Here is an 18,037-nt window from a genome sequence, read left to right as displayed (position 1 = left end):
GATGGGTGATGACACCATGAGTTACTGCACGAGGTAACACCAACCTTAGTGATGCCACTGCCTCCTAGTTTTACCGATGGAAGCAGTCCTGTCAACAAAGAGATAGCAATGGATCCTGCCCATATATTATCTGCATAATACAAATATGAGAATGCTTATACTAAGGGCACTGAAAATACATGCTGGTGAAAACTGCAGGCAGGCAGTTGTCTCCCAGTGCCAGATGGGAGGCAGATGACATGACACCTCTAGCCTCCCCAACCTTCTTTCTTCTACCAAGGCACAGAGCAAAAAGTGCAGCAGAAGACCTAGAGGTCAAGCATGAGATTCAGGCCCGTAAGAGATAACAAGCAGTGCTGTAGATGTTACTTTTTCTGGAATTTGTGTTGTTATTATGGGCTTTCAAGTTGACTCCAATGTATAGGGTTTCTTGACAGGAGTTTTTCAGAAGATGTTTGTCATTTCCTTGCTCTTAGGCTAAGAGAGTGAGACTTGCCCAAGATCACTCAGTGGGTTTCCAAGGCTAAGCAGGGATTTGAACTTTGCCTCCCAGAGTTCTAGTCCAACACTGAAACCACTACCATGCTAGCTTTATGTCAGACTATAAATGACTCTAGTCATTGGTGTATAGTTTAACTTAGTGCCCTATTCTATTTAACACCTACGTGGAACATCTGTGAATAATTTGTAAGGGATTTGGGATGTGTTATCACCAATATGTAGCTGCCAGGCAGAGATGTTTCTTTTCTGGGATAGCAAGGGTATTTAAAGAAATCACTATTAAAGAGACCACTTGCTGGTGGTTAGCACCAATGGTAATGAGCTAGACAAAGGGTAATAAATTGACAGAACTGTAACAAGACAGAAGTGGGCAGGAAAGAAATAGTCTCCACAATTCAATCTCTGTTGTATGGGATAGTTCCCATTGCTTGCCTTCAAGAACTGAGTTCAAACTTCAAGGGAGCATCTGTACTCAGTTCGGCACCTGGATGCTTAGGAAGCAGCTGTAGCCATGAATACCTTTGCTTAGCACAGGCTGGTACATCAACTTCATCCCTTCATGACAAAATCAAACCTGGACACACTGACATATGCCTTATTTATATGAACACTGAATTACTGTAATATGTTTTTGTGTAAGGCTACATTTGAAAAGTTTTCAGAAATTGTTAGTGGACCAGAATGCAGCAGACACAATGCTGATGGCCACTGACTTCTGCAAGGGATGCTTTTATTGGCTTTAATTTGTTTTGGGCTGTCTGAGTGATGTCTAAGAAGTAGAAAAGCAGGAAAGAGATACTTACAATAACATTATCTTAGAAGAGCACAGTTAGGACAAATGAATCACAAAATGAAATATCACTCAACAGTATATTTGGACAAAGTTGTATGACAGGCAACAAACATCTATATAAGTAAAATTAAACATCTGTTCATCTGTTTGTTACCGTATCATATAAAAACAGCTGGATGAATTTTTATCACATTTGAAGGGTATATATGGAATCACTTGATCTGAACATGAAATTCACTTTGGTGGGGATTCCTAATTTTTTCATTCAAGCAGGGTAATGTGGCAGATCATATAAAATATTGCAATGAGCTGATTTCAGATAAATAAATGAAAAGTTTCGCCATAACTATGGAAATAAAATTACACATTTATATGTTTATCAATATGTTACCACATCACAGGAAGTGTCTGGGTGAATTGTCACTAGATTTGAAGGGGATGTTTGTGAGGGCCCGGCTTAACGTCCAGGCTATATGAAGTACATGAAAGTAGTGTGTTTTGCAACTGATCATGGGAAACATACTCTCTTAATGTCAACTGAGACTGATATACAATATGAGAAACATTTGAACACCCAAAGAGATAGGCTCTCAGAACTGTGTTTGGTTATATTTCCTACATTTTTATTTTTGAAATCCTGGCCAAAACTGACTAACAAGGTCTAAATTCTTGTTCCTCTTGCAGTTGATCATAGTAGAAAAATTCTACTAGCTTCAGCTCCGAACTCCATTATAATTTTATTGTGGCGTTTAAAAATAAGATAACTAAACCTACTCTATCAGTTAACGCTAATGCATTAAGAGAAACTGAACTGAAAAGAGAAACCAAGACTAGGGATCGCAAAGCTAAATATGAATTGAACTAAGGAGGGAGGGGGGAGTTAAACAATACATCAACTCACATCCCAAATATTAAAAAGCATAGTTCAACTATTAACCAGGCTGAGGCTCTAGCCAGCACAAGACTATGGCAAGGTATGGGAGTCCTGGAGGATGAAGCATCTTAGTATGAACAGTAAGCATATTTCAGACCTCACTGAAGACTTATGAGCCTACAGAGATTTGTGTTTTTCATTAACACCATCCCACTCAGAGTTTTCAGTTTGAAAATTGGTTCTCTGATTCACCACAGCAATATATGAACATGGTCATTTCCCTCACTGGAAAGGCTACAGCTTAAATCCAGTGGAGGATGTCCACTGATGGAACTGCTTCCATAGAATCTTAGAGTTGGAAGAAACCACAAGGGCCATGCAGTCCAACGCCCTGCAGGAACTCACAATCAAAGCATCCCTGACAGATGGCCATCCAGCCTCTGTTTAAAGACCTGTAAGGTAGGAGACTCCACTACACTCCAAGGGAGTTTGTTCCACTGTCGAACAGCCCTTACTCTCAGGAAGTAACTTCTAATGTTGGGGTGGAATCTCTTTCCTGTAGCTTACATCCATTGTTCTGTGTTCTGTCTCTGGAGCAGCAGAAAACAAGCTTGCTCCCTCCTCAATATGACATACCTTCAAATATCTAAACAGGGCTATCAAATCACCTCTTAACCTTCTCTTCTGCAGAGTAAACATTCCCAGCTCCCCAAGTCGTTTCTCATAGGGCATGGCTTCCAGACCCTTCACCATTTTAGTTGCCCTCCTTTGGACATGCTCCAGTTTCTCAACATCCTTTTTGAATTGTGGTGCCCTGAACTGGACACAATATTCCAGGTGGGACCTGACCAAAGCAGAATATAGTGGCACTATTACTTCCCTTGATTTAGTCACTATGCTTTTATTGATGCAGCCAAAGATACAGAGCAATGGATGCTGATTCTGTATTCCTGCATGGAAGGTGGTTGGACTGGATGCCCCTTGAGGTCTCTTTCAACTTTATGATTCTGTGCTTCTATACAAGCAAGCCTATGTTGGACCTCAGCTGACCCACTACCTTTTTAGACCTTGCTCTACAGCAGGGCTGTGAACCTTTGGCTTTCCCGATTCTGGCTGGGGTTTCTGGGGCCAAAGGTTCCCCATCTCAGTTCTGTGGAGACTGATGATATATGGTTTTATCAATTTTGAGCATGTCTCACATTCTGTCCAGGCTTGTGTTTTTTGTATATGACCCTAGCCAGACAATTGCTAAGACTCAGTTATGCAAAGATATTTGGGCCACCTCCTACTAATTCACCTATGACCCAGCCTTGTTCAGGTGCATGACATATCCAGCACCATCATAATAGCTATCGTTGTTAGAAACAATATGCTTCAAACTCTACACTGGTGAACAAAGACTGATTTTTGTAAAATCCCAGATTTACCACATTGCTGGAGAGTGGGTAGCACTATTACATTACATCACACATGCACACTTAATCTGTCTGAAGACTGTACTAACTTCCAGAGTCAATTAAAAGCGGATAATATGATTCACATACCTAACAGGTATAACACTGATTGTACATTGTAAATAGTGTATATTAGTGTATTTTTTTTAAAAAAAACTGTAAATGTTGGTTTAGAATAATGGCACTATTCTGCTATATCTGGTCTAATTCAACTCCACTCAAATGAAGACATCTGTATTTCGGTCTGTTACAGATACAGTTTTCCCCCTTGTAATTAGGAAGCTGCACCAGTGAGGAACACAAAAGCTACAAAAAGAAATGAAGTCATTTGAACAAAAAAGGATTACTAATGGCTAACAGCAAAAGACCGTATTCTAGATTAAGGCTTTCTGAAACAACCCTTTGTGTGAATCTTTTCTTCATTTTTGAAGAAACCTATTCACAAATATATGTGCATGTAATATTTATTTGTTTCCATAAAAAGTGGACTATGGAACTACAATAATTCTGGTGAGATGTTTGTTTTTAAATTATTTGGAATATAGGAACACTTTTGAGAACAGTTCATATCAATTGTTTCTTTGAAAAAACAGTTTTCTTTCAAAATATTTTATTAAAAGCCCAGCAACTTTAGTTGCAGGTATGCAAAACATTTTTGGAAAAAAGGGACAGCAGATTCAAAACTGGGCGATATGTTTATGACGGAATTTAAAATATAACCTACTTGACAACTCACATGAAACTTGCGATACTTATCACACGCACACCTCTCACTTCTTAGCAAGTTCAAGCATACATAGTGGAAACTTCACGTACCTTAAGGACTTCCATTGGGACCTGAGTAGCAGGAGGAAGGCTTGCTGGGAGGCTGACGTTGATGGCTGGTGTCTGACTCACTGCCACTCTCTGTTGCATGAACTGGGTGGCTTGCTGTTTCTGTTGCTGCTCCCGGCGCTCTTGCTCTTGCATCTGCTCACGCATGAGCTGCTGTCGTAGCAAAATCCGTGATGTCATACTGGAGGAGCAGCTTAGTGGAGGCTTGGAAGCTCCAGGGTGCTCAGAACTGCTGCAGGGAAACACCAGAAGACATAGATAGCTCCATCACTCACCAATTAACATTTGTTCAAACTTTGAAGGATTACATTGGGTGGGTAGGGGGTTGGGGGAGAATAGATGTGCTGACTAAGAGAAAGGAAAACCCTTTGCAAATATGGGAATTTAATAGAAATGGCAGAGATCAAGATTCCAAGACATTGGTCTGTCAATGTTTTTTCACTTTAATACCTATTAAATCAAGGAGGCTAATTATCACCAGTATTTAAACTGCCATTCCCCCACTTTATAGAAGGGGACAGAAAGGTTTTTTTTAATTGGATTTTTAAAAAAACTTAGCCAATAGTACACCTTTTCCTACTTCCTTGGAAAAAGATATGCTTGTGGTGGTATGTTCAGACAATCAAATTAACACTCTATGGTAAGTTCAGTTGAATTTAGTGGGATGTACTGACCAATATCAAGGCACATACTACATCTTACCATATCGTTTTAATCTCCCTAATTTCATTCAGTTGATGAATTACAGAGGCTGCATCTACACTGGAGAAATAATCTTGCTCACGGTTTAACTTTAAGTTTTAACTTTTTAAAAATTGTCTGGAAAAGTCAGAGGAAATCTCTGGTGCATGCACAGCTTAGTATTTATATTCTCAATCATACCAAGCTCCTGGGACACATTTTTATCTTCAGTTAACCTCTTTATACCTATACAAATATTAAACTATATGAGAACTATATTGTCAAGAAGATATACAGTATGTATTTCATCTTAAAACAATTAGAAGTCTGCTATAAGACAAGCATACTGTTTTATTTACTTGTTATTTATTTTCTGATTTATTTGAATCCCAAAATAGGGGCAGCTCAAGGAATGATACATCTTGTACTGGTTTCAAACTTCTGTGCTAACATATGGTTAAAAATGTATTAAATGGAAACAATTTAATTCCCTATATTACAGCGCAGACCCTAATCAGTGAAAGTGATGGTCAATTATATGCAGGCAGAATTTATGTGTGACTTTTCCCCACACTATAGGAAAATAAATTATGCCTTGTTATATGCATTTGTGAGTGTATTACAGAAATTTTAAATAAAGCTTAACTGAACAAAAGTGAGTATTGAAAACCTATTTAGCCTAGGGTTTCCTTTCCATCAGTACTCATTTCTAGAGAGCCAAACAACTGTCTGAGTAAGGATTGGTAATGTTCAGGACTACTGTAGCTTATGGATTCTAACAAGTATCCCCATAGATTTTGCTACTGAAAACACAATAGTAACTTTTGAGTCAAAGCTTACTACATTTCAATGCCTACACTTCTTGAGAGGTTCAAAGAGTATCAATTTGGGGGAATCTCAAAAATCTAGACAAATTATTAGGAAGTCTTACTAAAAACAACAGGATAGAGAAAAGGTTTTTCTAATCAATTCCAGAATTGCTGCACGTTACGGGTATTTAAAATGAATTGATTTCATTAATCATATCAGAAATTGGTCAATCTGAAATAAAAGATACAAATAAAAAGGGAGCAAATCATGTTTTTTCAGACTACTCGCTTTTTTCTTTTTCTTTTTTCATTTGCAAAAGGATGGGGGTAGGGATAGAGAATGATGACCGTCTTGCTATTTCAGCCCTGTCAGGTTGAAACATTCCCAAGGAGACTGATCCTTTTGATAAAATAAGAGAAAAACCTTTGTGGTGAAACTAATGCAGCTGTGGAATAATCGCACTAATTAGCTGCTCAAGAGAAGTCACTGACTGTGATATTCACGGAGAAAAAGGAATACTTTCAATTAACAGTGAAACATTCTCACGTCTTGCAAGGGATCCCTTGGACTACCTAGCGCTTGGAGTGGGAAATTTCATACCTTAGTAAAATGACTTATGGATTTTTATCAAATGAATAATATTTGTTATATTAATCTTGCAACAAATGCCATCTTTCTTGGGTCTGGTAAAGGAGGGAGGCAGCTTGGGAAAAGAGAAATGTACTGTTAGGTCTTACAAAAATTCTTCAGGAAAAGACTCAGAGGCAACATCTAGCTATCTACCACTGTTTCCAATGAGCAAGATTAGCTATGTAAAACAGTTCAAACTCTCCATCAAACGACTTTCAATCGTTCATTAGTGGCTTTCTCCACACACTCCTATAACTACATCCCTCTACATATTCATAAATTCACATATCTTTTTATCTCCCAAGAAGGAGACTGCTGGTATATGACAAGTTTCGCAAAGTTGTGTGAAAAGTCAAAAATAATAATTGTAATAACACAACCAATTAGTAATTGTATTAATATGACCCATTTAAATAGCTGGAGCATCTTCAAGCAAATATTTTAAACCCTGAATGATGTGTATATCTATCACTCATCTAGCAATGTAAAAAAAAAAAATTAAACAGAATGGGGGGGGCAAGTTTTGGGGGGATCAGTATAGCCAAAGGAGTGTACTGATACCAAATTTCTAAATAAATATTTTCATTTTAAAATGGAGAAGGAGATACCAAGTTCTTTAATAACTCAATTTTTTCTCTTTTTCAGGTGTCCTTGGAATCATAAAGTAGTATCAGAAAAGAAACTACGCTTCTGCTCATGACAAATGCAAACCAAAACCTTCTTCCTCTTCTTCTTCTCATCTTCATCTTTTTTTACACCCTGCCCTTTCCACAAAAATCAAATTTATTATTATTTGTTTTGTTTTGTACTTATTTATTTATATATTTTAAGCAAAAAAACTAAAACTTGCAAAAAGGTTTTAATATGCAATTAATAAAAATAAATAAAAACAGTACAGCAGAAGTCTATTAAAAATTCTTTTATTATAACATTCTAAAAGTTCCTAAAAATATTAGTGTTTTATTGATTGTATCTGTATTATTGTATTATTTTATTGTTGTAATCCCGCCTCGATCCATGGGAGAGGCAAGAAATATAAATAAACTTTATTATTATTATTATTATTATTATTATTATTATTATTATTATTACATTATTATTAAAAGACTGTTGGAATAAAAATATCTATCAATAGAGAGCCAGTTTGGTATAATGGTATGACTCTAGAGACTGGGGTTTCAATCTTCACTTAGCTATGGAAATAGGGCTGCCATAATTGTCCACTTTTACCAGGGACAAAATGTAGGACAAATTCAAGACCAAACTGTAGGGCAACTGCAGGACAAAACTCAGCTCAAAATGTAGGACATTTAAGGTCCACCATTTTTCTTCAATGTCCTACATTTTGGGCTGAGTTTTGTCCTGCAGTTGTCCTACAGTTTGGTCTTGAATTTGTTCCACATTTTGTCCCTGGTAAAAGTGGACAATTATGGCAACCCTAATGGAAACCCATTGGGTGACCTTGAGCAAATCACATTCTCAGTCTCAGAAGGCAACAAAAGCACACTCCTCTGAACAACTCTTGTCAAGAAAACAGTGATAGGGTTCTCTAAGGGTTCCCATAAATCAGAAATTACTTGAACACGCACAACAACAGCAAGGTCAATAGGCAGAGGGCCAGGCCAGTCAAGCCTCCTTTATAAGGAATTTCCAGAGACTGAACAGACATCAAGAAGATCCTTTCCCATATACTCACTAGGTGTGATTGTACAGGTGATGGAACAGAGAGCATGAGCCCTTGAGACGGCTCTCTAAAGTTCATAGAGCCAGGGCAGACTTCTCTGGGAGAATATAATCCTTTAGACATTCTGAATGCAAGCAATTTAGGGTTTTTTAAGTTACAAGGAGCACTTTCAACTGTGTCAAAACATAAAATCTTTATGTCATCCTTCCACAATTCCATGTTCAAGGTGGGAACTATCATATGGTATTTCACCCTACCTCTTACTTTCCTGGGGGAAAATAGCGTTGTTGTTTTTTATTGTTCTTACAGATGTTAAAATTGGGATTAAATTCTATCCTTATTGGATTTATTGGTATTAAAATGAAAAACTATACACATACTGGTATAGGTAGAAAACAGCATTACATAGATTTAGAATATTGCTTTACAGACCTGTGTTTTTATAAAAAAAAAAAACCATTCTGCTTTCAATTACAGTCTTTCTCATGATTCTTCAACCATAGTTTTCTCACACTAACTCTTGCTGCCATTTGGTGGAAAACACCCATTAATGTAGCATATGTTGTACCCACGTGCAAACAATGGCATCAGATCCTGGCCTCACTAATTAATTCAGACACACACACACACAGACACGAGATTGGTGTTGCTTAAGTTGCCTAATGTAAAGTATAGCTTGAGCGTCATCTGGAATGTCAAAATCCGAAATACACCAAAATTAAAAATTGTCCACATGGGTATCTGAGAGAGTAACGCCTTTGCTTTCTGATGGTTCAGTAGTCACTGTTTCTCACAAAATTGTTAAAAAAGTGTTATATATAAAATTACCTTCAGGCTATCTATAGTCTCATACAGACAGGCCAAAGAAAGCTGTTTTGGGTCACTTTGGAGGTATGCTGTTTAAATGATGCATGCTTCCTAAGAGGCCAGAAGCTGTGCCAAAGCCATGCTCCCATCCTAGGGACTGGAGTGTAGCTTTGGTGCGGCTTCCGAACTCTTAGGATGCATGTATCATTTAAACAGTATACCTCCAAAGTGACCCAAAGCAGCTTTATTTTGGCCTGTCTGTATGGGCCCTATATAAGGTGCATATGAAACATAAATGAATTTCATGTTTAGACTTGGGTCCCATCTCCAAGATACCTAATTACGTATGTGCAAAAATTCCAAAATCACCCCGCCCCCCCCCCCCAAAAAAAAAAATTCCACAATCCAAAACACTTCTGGTTCCAAGCATTTTGGATGACGGAGACTCAACTTTTTCAAGAGTGTGCCACTAGCAAGGAAGTATCCAAGACTCTGATTGACACACTGTAAACAAACCAATGGGCTGTACAGACTGGCTTATAAAACCAACCTGGGGGTGGAGTCAGAGTGTGATGTCCACATGATGTACACCCTGACTCCACCCCCAGGCCAGCGTGACACCACACGCTGCTTCACACAGTGCATGGTGTCACGCCACTCCTCTGGTGCAGCGTCTGCAGCAGCAGAAAGGCCAGATCGGGGCCACGGCATGTGATTGCCATGGTCCTGATCTAGCAAAGATTGAGGTGGCTGCAGGCTGCCCCTTCAGGGGCATTCTGCACAGACCCCAACTAACCAACCAATTAGAAATTTCCCTTGGGGGCTCCCTTGCCCACAAATCCACATGTACATAAAGAAAGGTTTGGGGTATTCAGAAAGATTTGAAGCTCAGTAGTTATGAACTAAAGGAAGACTAGTAACACTCCTCAGTTTATCGCTGTAGCAATCACAGGCAGCAAATCTGAGCCTGACATTATTTTAATCATTTATTATATCAGCTGCTCAGGTAGCACCCACCAGGGATCAGGACAACGGACAACAGTGCGCTGTAGTAAAGACTGAAACCTTATATATACAGAATTTGCAACTGAACTGAGGGCACTTTCCACTTGAGAGGACTGTACAAGTCAAGCCTCACATAGAGTGATTGCTTCCAAGTTCAGAATCCTGTGAGGCCTTGGCACTACAGTTTGTCATGGCCTGCACTCCTTAAAGGGGAGCACGTACTGTAAGTCTCCTCCACAGTGTTCTTATCGTGAGATCTTATCTGGGACAAGAAATCCAGTTGAGCCAGTTGACAGAGAGAGCTGTATGGGTTGGAACCTTCAACATCCAGGAAGTTCACGGGAGCAAAGAACCTCCTGCTTTGGTAGTGCATGCTATAATTGTAAGATGTATTGTTGTTCTTACTGGTACTTCATAACCCATGATTACTATACCGTTATACTTATTATAACTGTTACATTATGTTAAAGTATTTTTATGCCTTAAAAATGGTGGAGTCTGTTCATGTTGCTCCTCCATATCCACAGATTCAACCAACCACAGTTTGAAATTACTAATTTACACACACACACACACACAAATCCAAAAAGCAAACCTTGACTTTTCAATTTTATATAAGGGAAGCTGCTTTACTAGACAATTGTATATAATGGGACTTGAGAATCCATGCCTGTTGGTATCTACCTGGGTGGTGGTGGTGGTGGTGGTCCTGGAACCAAATGCTAGTGCATACCAAGGGCACACTGTATAAGACTTCACATGATAGGGTATTCTTGTTCCCAATTACATATAAGTAATTAAGTTGCTTTATTGAGAAAGGTATGTCTCAATAAAAGCATTTTAACTGTTGTTAATGATATCGTACTTTGTTTCTTTCAGCAATTATATTTGTATGGTTTTTTTATAAGTCAGATATTGGATGTTTTGTTATAAGTCAGATATTTGATTGTCAATTTTTCTATTGATGAAAATCTGTAAGTAAAAAACAAAAAAAGTATGCATATAATTTGGAAACTATTTCCACCACTCTCTAAAATCCTGATACATTTCCAGATGAAATATTTGAACTTAAGGCCACTTAATTATCCACATAAAGTAACTGCCCTTCTATTACAGAATGTACAGAACCTCCACATTTTACCTCTGAAAAGAAAAAAAAAAACTTTCAGCCTTGTCATTCATATCATGAGAACTAATTATCCAAAGTCTTCAATAAGTCCATATATTCCCTTTGCTGAACAATTTCACTGGCTCATGCAGGAGAGATTCAGAAACCTCTCTGGAGACTCAAAATGCAAGCATCTCGCAGAAGGATTCTGTTACTTAGATGTTTATCATACTATACTCTTATAGTGCTACTATTCCACTTTGACTGCTCTAGCTGCCTCCTGTTGCATTCTGGGATTTGCAGTTTTAATGAGGGGTATTTAGAATTCTCAGGCAGAGAACTTCTCTGCCTGAGAATTCTAAATACCCCTCCTTAAAACTGCCAATACCAGAATGCAACAGGAGGCAGCTAGAGGAGTCAAAGTGGAATAGTAGCACTTTAAGAGTATAGTGTGATAAACATCTTAGTGTTTAGTGACTAGTTGTAATGAGTCTTTGGTTTTTTTCTGCTGAAAAATATATCTGTTTCACTGTTGCTCATTCTTCTATTCACTTTGTTTTCACATTATTTTGACCTGCTTATAGCCTCCATATCTAGACAGGGTTTTAAAGATGAATAAATGATAGATTTTAGATTTGGTTAACATGCTAAAACCAGTGAATTCACATAGCAGTAACAAAGAGAGATACAAGTGTTCTTGGTATGCTGTGTTGGGTTGCAGGTTGACTTCCTTTTAAAACATCATATGAATGCAAAACGACTCTTGCATGGCATACCTATTTGACACATAACCATGATGTGTCTGTGTGGGCATACACATGCACACTCATCTTAATCAAAATCAAAGTTCTAAGAGTAATTGAGCATACATGGGGAAGTGACTAAGCTGATTATTAAATGTTCTGCTCATCTTGAATAGTAATGCAAAAGCCAGAAGCAGAAAGCACAGAGAATTTGACATAAGCATAATGTTACTTTTATTCAGGCACATAATGCAGAGCATTTTGTTACTGTGCACACATAAGAGCATTCATTAGGTGTGAATGCCAGAGTTGAGAGACATTCCGTTCCTGTTCCATTTTCCAGCAAATGCCAACATTCCCTCCAGCTCTTCTCAACCCACCCATAAAAAATAGTTTGGAGCTAAAACATTCCTGATATAACACAAGCCTTCTTTGGCATACAAGATAGATTCATATAAATTGAGTTTGTATTCACATGTTCTAATGAAAATTGTATATTCACACAGTGTAACGCTCCTAGCCAAAAAGGAGTTTGAAATAATTACATCAGTGTTAATAATAGCTTGTGTGTTACACCTAAAATTCCTTGCTGGAATCAAGAAATGAATACCTGTACCTGTAAAAGGGTTTGCCAAGAAGAAACCAGGTTGCTTAGAACTTTTCTCTCAACCAAACTTTCTAGCACAGATGTGAAAGTCTGAGACCACACTCCCAGACTGATCTTCAGCAGCTGCTATTCGGTAAACTGAAGAAGGTTACCAAAAATCACATATGGATCTTAGAAACTACTGCATTACACTGGCAGTGAAGGAACTCTCACTTGTCTTCACAAGTTTATAACCTGTTCTTGAAAACTAGGAATGTAAATCTTTGATTATTTTGCTATTGTATTCAAAGACAAATTATTTTATTATTTTATTATTCACATATCCCTTTAGCTTTTATAAAGGCCTTTTCACACAAACCATGATTACACTCATTTTGAGTGCAACTGAATGTGTTTCTGATTATTCTGAGTATCCTGAATATACCGATACGTAGATATTGAAGGCCCCACTCTGACCATATTAGTCCTAGTTTACGCAGCAGTTCTGGTTATAAGCCAAACTCTTCTAATTTTCCAAACACATCTATATACAACTGGACAGAAAGGAGCATTGCCTTCCAGTTAAACAGGGGATCCCTGTCATAATGTGTCCTGTCCCAGCCCTCCCATGACAGCAAGATACTGATGAGGGTCATTGATGAGGAACATTCATCCTTCTTGCCACAGACACTAAACTGTTCCTCTGTTTTTGTGCCATAATATGATTTCTCTACTTAGAATTTCTACTTTTGTAAAGAGACTGAGTCACCTCCTTCCTTATTCAATTACACTATCTGCTTTTAAAAAAAGGCTTTCCTATGTCCACAATTCAGTAATATTTCAAACAAGCAAATTAATTAAAGTAGCCCCATGTGGTGCTTTATAGAGGGCAGTCCTCTATATGAATGAAGGCCAGAGAGCACTATTTGCAGGGCTGTCCAAGTTTAAAGATAAAGAATCACAAGGAGGGACCTTGAAGTTAAGTTACTTCAACGCCATCAGTTGTTAGCACCTGGACAACAAACTGAACAGGTACACAAGCTACATGGTCACAGTTTTCCTGACTATGATGATAAATATTGTATGTCTATTTAAATAATGACAGCCAGAGTGGTGGAGTGCTCTGAGTGGTGGACTACAATTCTGGACATCAATTCCTCGCTGGACCATGGAAACCCACTGGGTGACCCTGGGTGAGTCACACACTCTCAGTCCCAGAAAACCCCATAATGGATTTGCCTTGTCATCATAAGTGGGAAACAACTTGAAGGCATACAAGAACAATTACATTTAAATATTCCAAAATTTTCATCTATCTATCTTAATATAAGCAAATATAAAGCAATTTTGTGTTGTTGTTTTTTTAATCTTCCTGCTTGGTCTTTCTTTTTTGTAGTATCCATAAATAGCCACCCTAAACTTCATCAAACTGAAAATAAATCAAGTACCAGTGTTTATTACATTCCTAGTTCTGATCCAAATGCTGAAAACTTTCCTAAGATAGATTTATCCTTGCTGTTGCTATTTTTTAAAAGTCTATTTAAGCTTGGTACACTAAATGGGTCTCTATTGTTACTGCCAGTGTATCAAAGCACCAGATGGGTTTGGAATGTGAAGGGATAAAAAGATTAGCCTACAGTGTGCCCTGCAATGTGTGGGTGGTTTTTTTGTGCTGTTTTCTTCCAATATTCAGCCAATCTTGAGCTAATCTTAAGGCTACTGCTTAAGTTCCCAGAACTGTTACCATTAATGCTTCAAACAAGCAACAGAATAATAAGAACGGCTTTTCATGGCTAAACAAGAAGTGGCATTTGGAGAGATTTGATGGGAAAAAATGAAAGCATCTCACAAAGACCCATATTAAAATTCGTATTCATATCCACAGGTGAAGGTAAAGGAAGCAAACTTGAATTATACAAAGAAGGGGATGGCTCATTTGCAGCATGCCAAATGAAGACCAGAAAGATAAAAGTGATTTTAAAAGGGCTTTCTACTAACAAAGAAACACCAGCTGTGTGTCTTCAACCGAATGGGACTGTTTTTGGAGGTAAGCAGCCTTTCAAAACATCACTTAAGATAAAATACACATAAGCGTTATGTCTTTGTTATTCTCCTAAATATGGAAGGAGTGTGTGCGCACACACACACATAGAGGAAAGGTTGTAAAAGTTTAGCAAGGACCTGATTATTTTTTTTTAACTAAGTGGAAGGTAAATGTAAAAGAGAAACCTTTCACTAAAAGCAATAATGGAGGGTTGGGATGAGCGCTCAGACTAATCAGAGGTTTTCAGTATCCTAGGAAATCATAAGGTAGACTAAAGAAAGCTCTGATGGAAGCAGTTATGAAAGGGGGAAAGTTTAAGAAGTTTACATGAACATTCTCCTGGTGAACTGACATGTTTCAATAGAGGGGACCACAACAGGCAAAGAAAGAGAGAGTGCACAATCTAGAGAACAGGAAATCCTTCCTAAACAATAGTCAAAGTAAAGATTACCTATATGTAGGTTGTGGCTATGGTTTTGTTTGTTATTTTCTTTACCCAAAAAGAAGGAAAAAATATCAGGAGCCTACTGAAAGTTTCAGGAGCAAACTGAAAGTGCATGCGACAATTGATAGAATGGCCATAAAATAGTACACTGCCCCACCCCAACACACATACATATAAGGGTTTTAATTATGTTGGGTGAATCTGCCTTCTTGGCTTTTCATACTGTGGATGTTATCCAGTCACAACTTTATTTCATCCCATTTCTGCATTCCTGAAGTACTCATGAAAATTCACATCGACTTTTGCATTCATTCCCCCAATATATACATTTTTGTGTGCAATTTTCTCTAAAGTATGTCCTTTTGTGCATTTTTCTCCCAATGTGTACATTTTTTTACACATTTGGAAAGAAAAATGTGTACATTTTTGTACATTTCCCCTTATGTTAACACATCTTTCTATACAGTTTTTGATAAAATAACTTCTTTGCAAACTTTAAAGAAACAAGACAACTGAAGAATAAGTTTATTTTGTTTCATGTTTTAGTTCAGAAAGTGCAAACAAGGCCAGCTCATTTTAAAATGCAATCTCAGAATGGTTCTTAGTGCTGATGTGGACTGATTTCCACTCACTTGTATTCTAATAAGGAAAAAGAGTAAATGAAACTGCATTATACATACTAAATGATAAGTGCTTTTGAACTTCATTCTCACAGAATGAAGCCTATTTAAGCAACTGAGTCCTAGTAACCCGAATGTGTTTTAGAGTAAACTGAACTGTCTCCTTTGTATAACAGTGCTTCTGGAGGATGGTGGAACCCACAGGTAACTTAGGGGAAAAAACCCTTGTCCATTATATCAGATTCTCCCAAAGTTTTGGATTTCAATTCTCAGAGTCTCTCACCATGTCCCATGCTTGCTAGTGTTTTTGAAAACCGAAGTCCAAAGGAATTGGATGACCAAGGGTTGAGAACCACAGTATTAGATGAAATTCCATTACTGTCATCTATATTTTTGTTATAGGAAGGAAGATGAGTGGGCAAAGTCTGATTCTTTCTCCTCAAACAGTATTTCCACTCAGCAGTATTCCTCGCAAGCTGCTTTGTCTTCCTTGGGATTCCCTATATCTTTTGGAGCTTATGATTCAGGATATTTTTCTTCCCTATTCACTGAACATTCCTGACAAGTTCACATGGATTTTGCTTTCTAACAGTATTCCAAAATGCATATTATAGGGAGAAAAGTGGAGTGTGAAACAATGGCCCTATACAGACAGGCCAAAATAATGCTGCTTCAGTTCACTTTGGAGGTATGGTGTTTCAATGATGCATGTGTCCTAAGAGTCTGGAAGCTGCACGAAAGCTGCACTCCAGTTCTTAGGACTGGAGCGTGGCTTTGGTGCGGCTTCTGGACTCTTAGGATGCATGTATCATTGAAACACCATATCTCCAAAGTGACCTGAAGCAGCTTTATTTTGGCCTGTCTGTATAGGGCCACTGTTTGTTCTGTATAGAAAAGTGTAAAAAATAATAATAAAAAACCACACAAAATGCATATTACAACTCAGAAGTGGAAAGTTGTTCTGTCAGTTAAAAACACACACTTTTCATCTAGACTGAGACCAACATATTGCCATTCACAACCATTTTTTTATTTGTTCAGTATCTTGCATGAAATAAATGGATTGTGAATTACAGGTATTACTTACATTATTAGTTTACTTTGAAATGAAGATATTTCATTTATGGAGTCAACACCTGCATCTTTCCATTGTTTGGGGATCCAGCAATGTACTTGTGCCCAATTCATAGAATCATAGAGTTGGAAGAGACCGCAAGGGCCATCCAGCCCAACCCCCTGCCATGCAGGAAATCCAAATGAAAGCATCCCCAACAGATGGACATCCAGCCTCTGTTTAAAGACCTCCAAGGAAGGAGACTCCACTACACTCCGAGGGAGTGTGTTCCACTGTCAAACAGCCCTTACTGTCAGGAAGTTCTTCCTAATGTTGAGGTGGAATCTCTTTTCCTGTAGCTTGCATCCATTGTTCCGGGTCCTGTTCTCTGGAGCAGCAGAAAACAAGCTTGCTCCCTCCTCAATATGACATCCTTTCACATATTTAAACAGGGCTATCATATCACCTCTTAACCTTCTCTTCTCCAGGCTAAACTTCCCTAGCTCTCTGAGTCGTTCCTCATAGGGCAAGGTTTCCAGACCTTTCGCCATTTTAGTCGCCCTCCTTTGGACACGCTCCAGTTTACAATCAATTGTGGAAGTGTGTCTTCCCTCTAGTCACTCAGTACTTCAGAATAATTATTTGACATTCATTATGCCTGTTAAATAAATGGGTTCCAGATCCTGATTTATACTTTTATGAATTACACACCTATATCGACACTAGTGTGTGCTGTTGGATAAACCACAGGAAATCCTGCATGGGAAACAGATTACAATAGTGAATGTACTGTAACAGAAATATATTTTAGTTAAGTCAATGACTCTATACATATCAAGATATCCAAATGTGTTTCTCCTTGTCTTGTAATCCTTTTTTTACTTCATTCCTCAACTGAACAATTAATTGCAGGCTGTACTGACATTGGACTCAACTGTGCTAAATTAATCCATTAAAACAAAACAAAACATGGCATCCAGGTTTGTTATTTTCTGCCAAAGACAGAACAATATGCCAAGTAATACTATTCTCATGTGCTGATTACTAATGACATACACTATTGATATAGGCTGTGCAGAAAATTTCTCACACACTACAGGATCAAATAATCATTAAAGCAAGTTCTTGATAGGAGAAAACCTGGGGGGTGTGAGTGTGTGTGTATAATCATTAATAATAAGTGACAAAGAGAGATTCTAAAATTCTATACAGCTCACTGAGTGAGGCATAGATAAATACAAGAGTGTATTAAAACAAGACAGTTTCTAAGCCAGCTTTATACAAGATGGTTTATAGTGCAGATAGATCTAGATTTCCAAAGCTCAAGTCTGTTTTTAAATGGTGGTGATCTCTGATATATATTT

At 37.9% G+C, this 18,037-nt stretch overlaps 1 protein-coding gene across 5 annotated transcripts in view; it reads right to left on the bottom strand.

Moving 5' to 3' along the window:
• Positions 1-18,037, bottom strand: part of MITF (melanocyte inducing transcription factor) — a 204,435-nt gene that overhangs the window by 60,709 nt on the left and 125,689 nt on the right. For 3 of the 5 annotated variants that reach the window (XM_089519440.1, XM_089519412.1, XM_089519432.1), the window contains one exon: positions 4,439-4,688. In XM_089519440.1, the coding sequence (XP_089375566.1) occupies positions 4,439-4,688 (250 nt within the window). The remainder of the gene's footprint in view (positions 1-4,438; positions 4,689-18,037) is intronic. The other 2 variants (XM_089519450.1, XM_089519422.1) reach the window with 1 other exon arrangement.

Source organism: Sceloporus occidentalis, unplaced genomic scaffold (genome assembly GCF_023333645.1).
Source record: "Sceloporus occidentalis isolate IW3139 unplaced genomic scaffold, rSceOcc1.0.p SCAF_1, whole genome shotgun sequence".
NCBI lineage: Eukaryota > Metazoa > Chordata > Lepidosauria > Squamata > Phrynosomatidae > Sceloporus > Sceloporus occidentalis.
The sequence above is the reverse complement of the archived record's forward strand: the minus strand, read 5'-3'. Positions and strand labels throughout refer to the sequence as shown.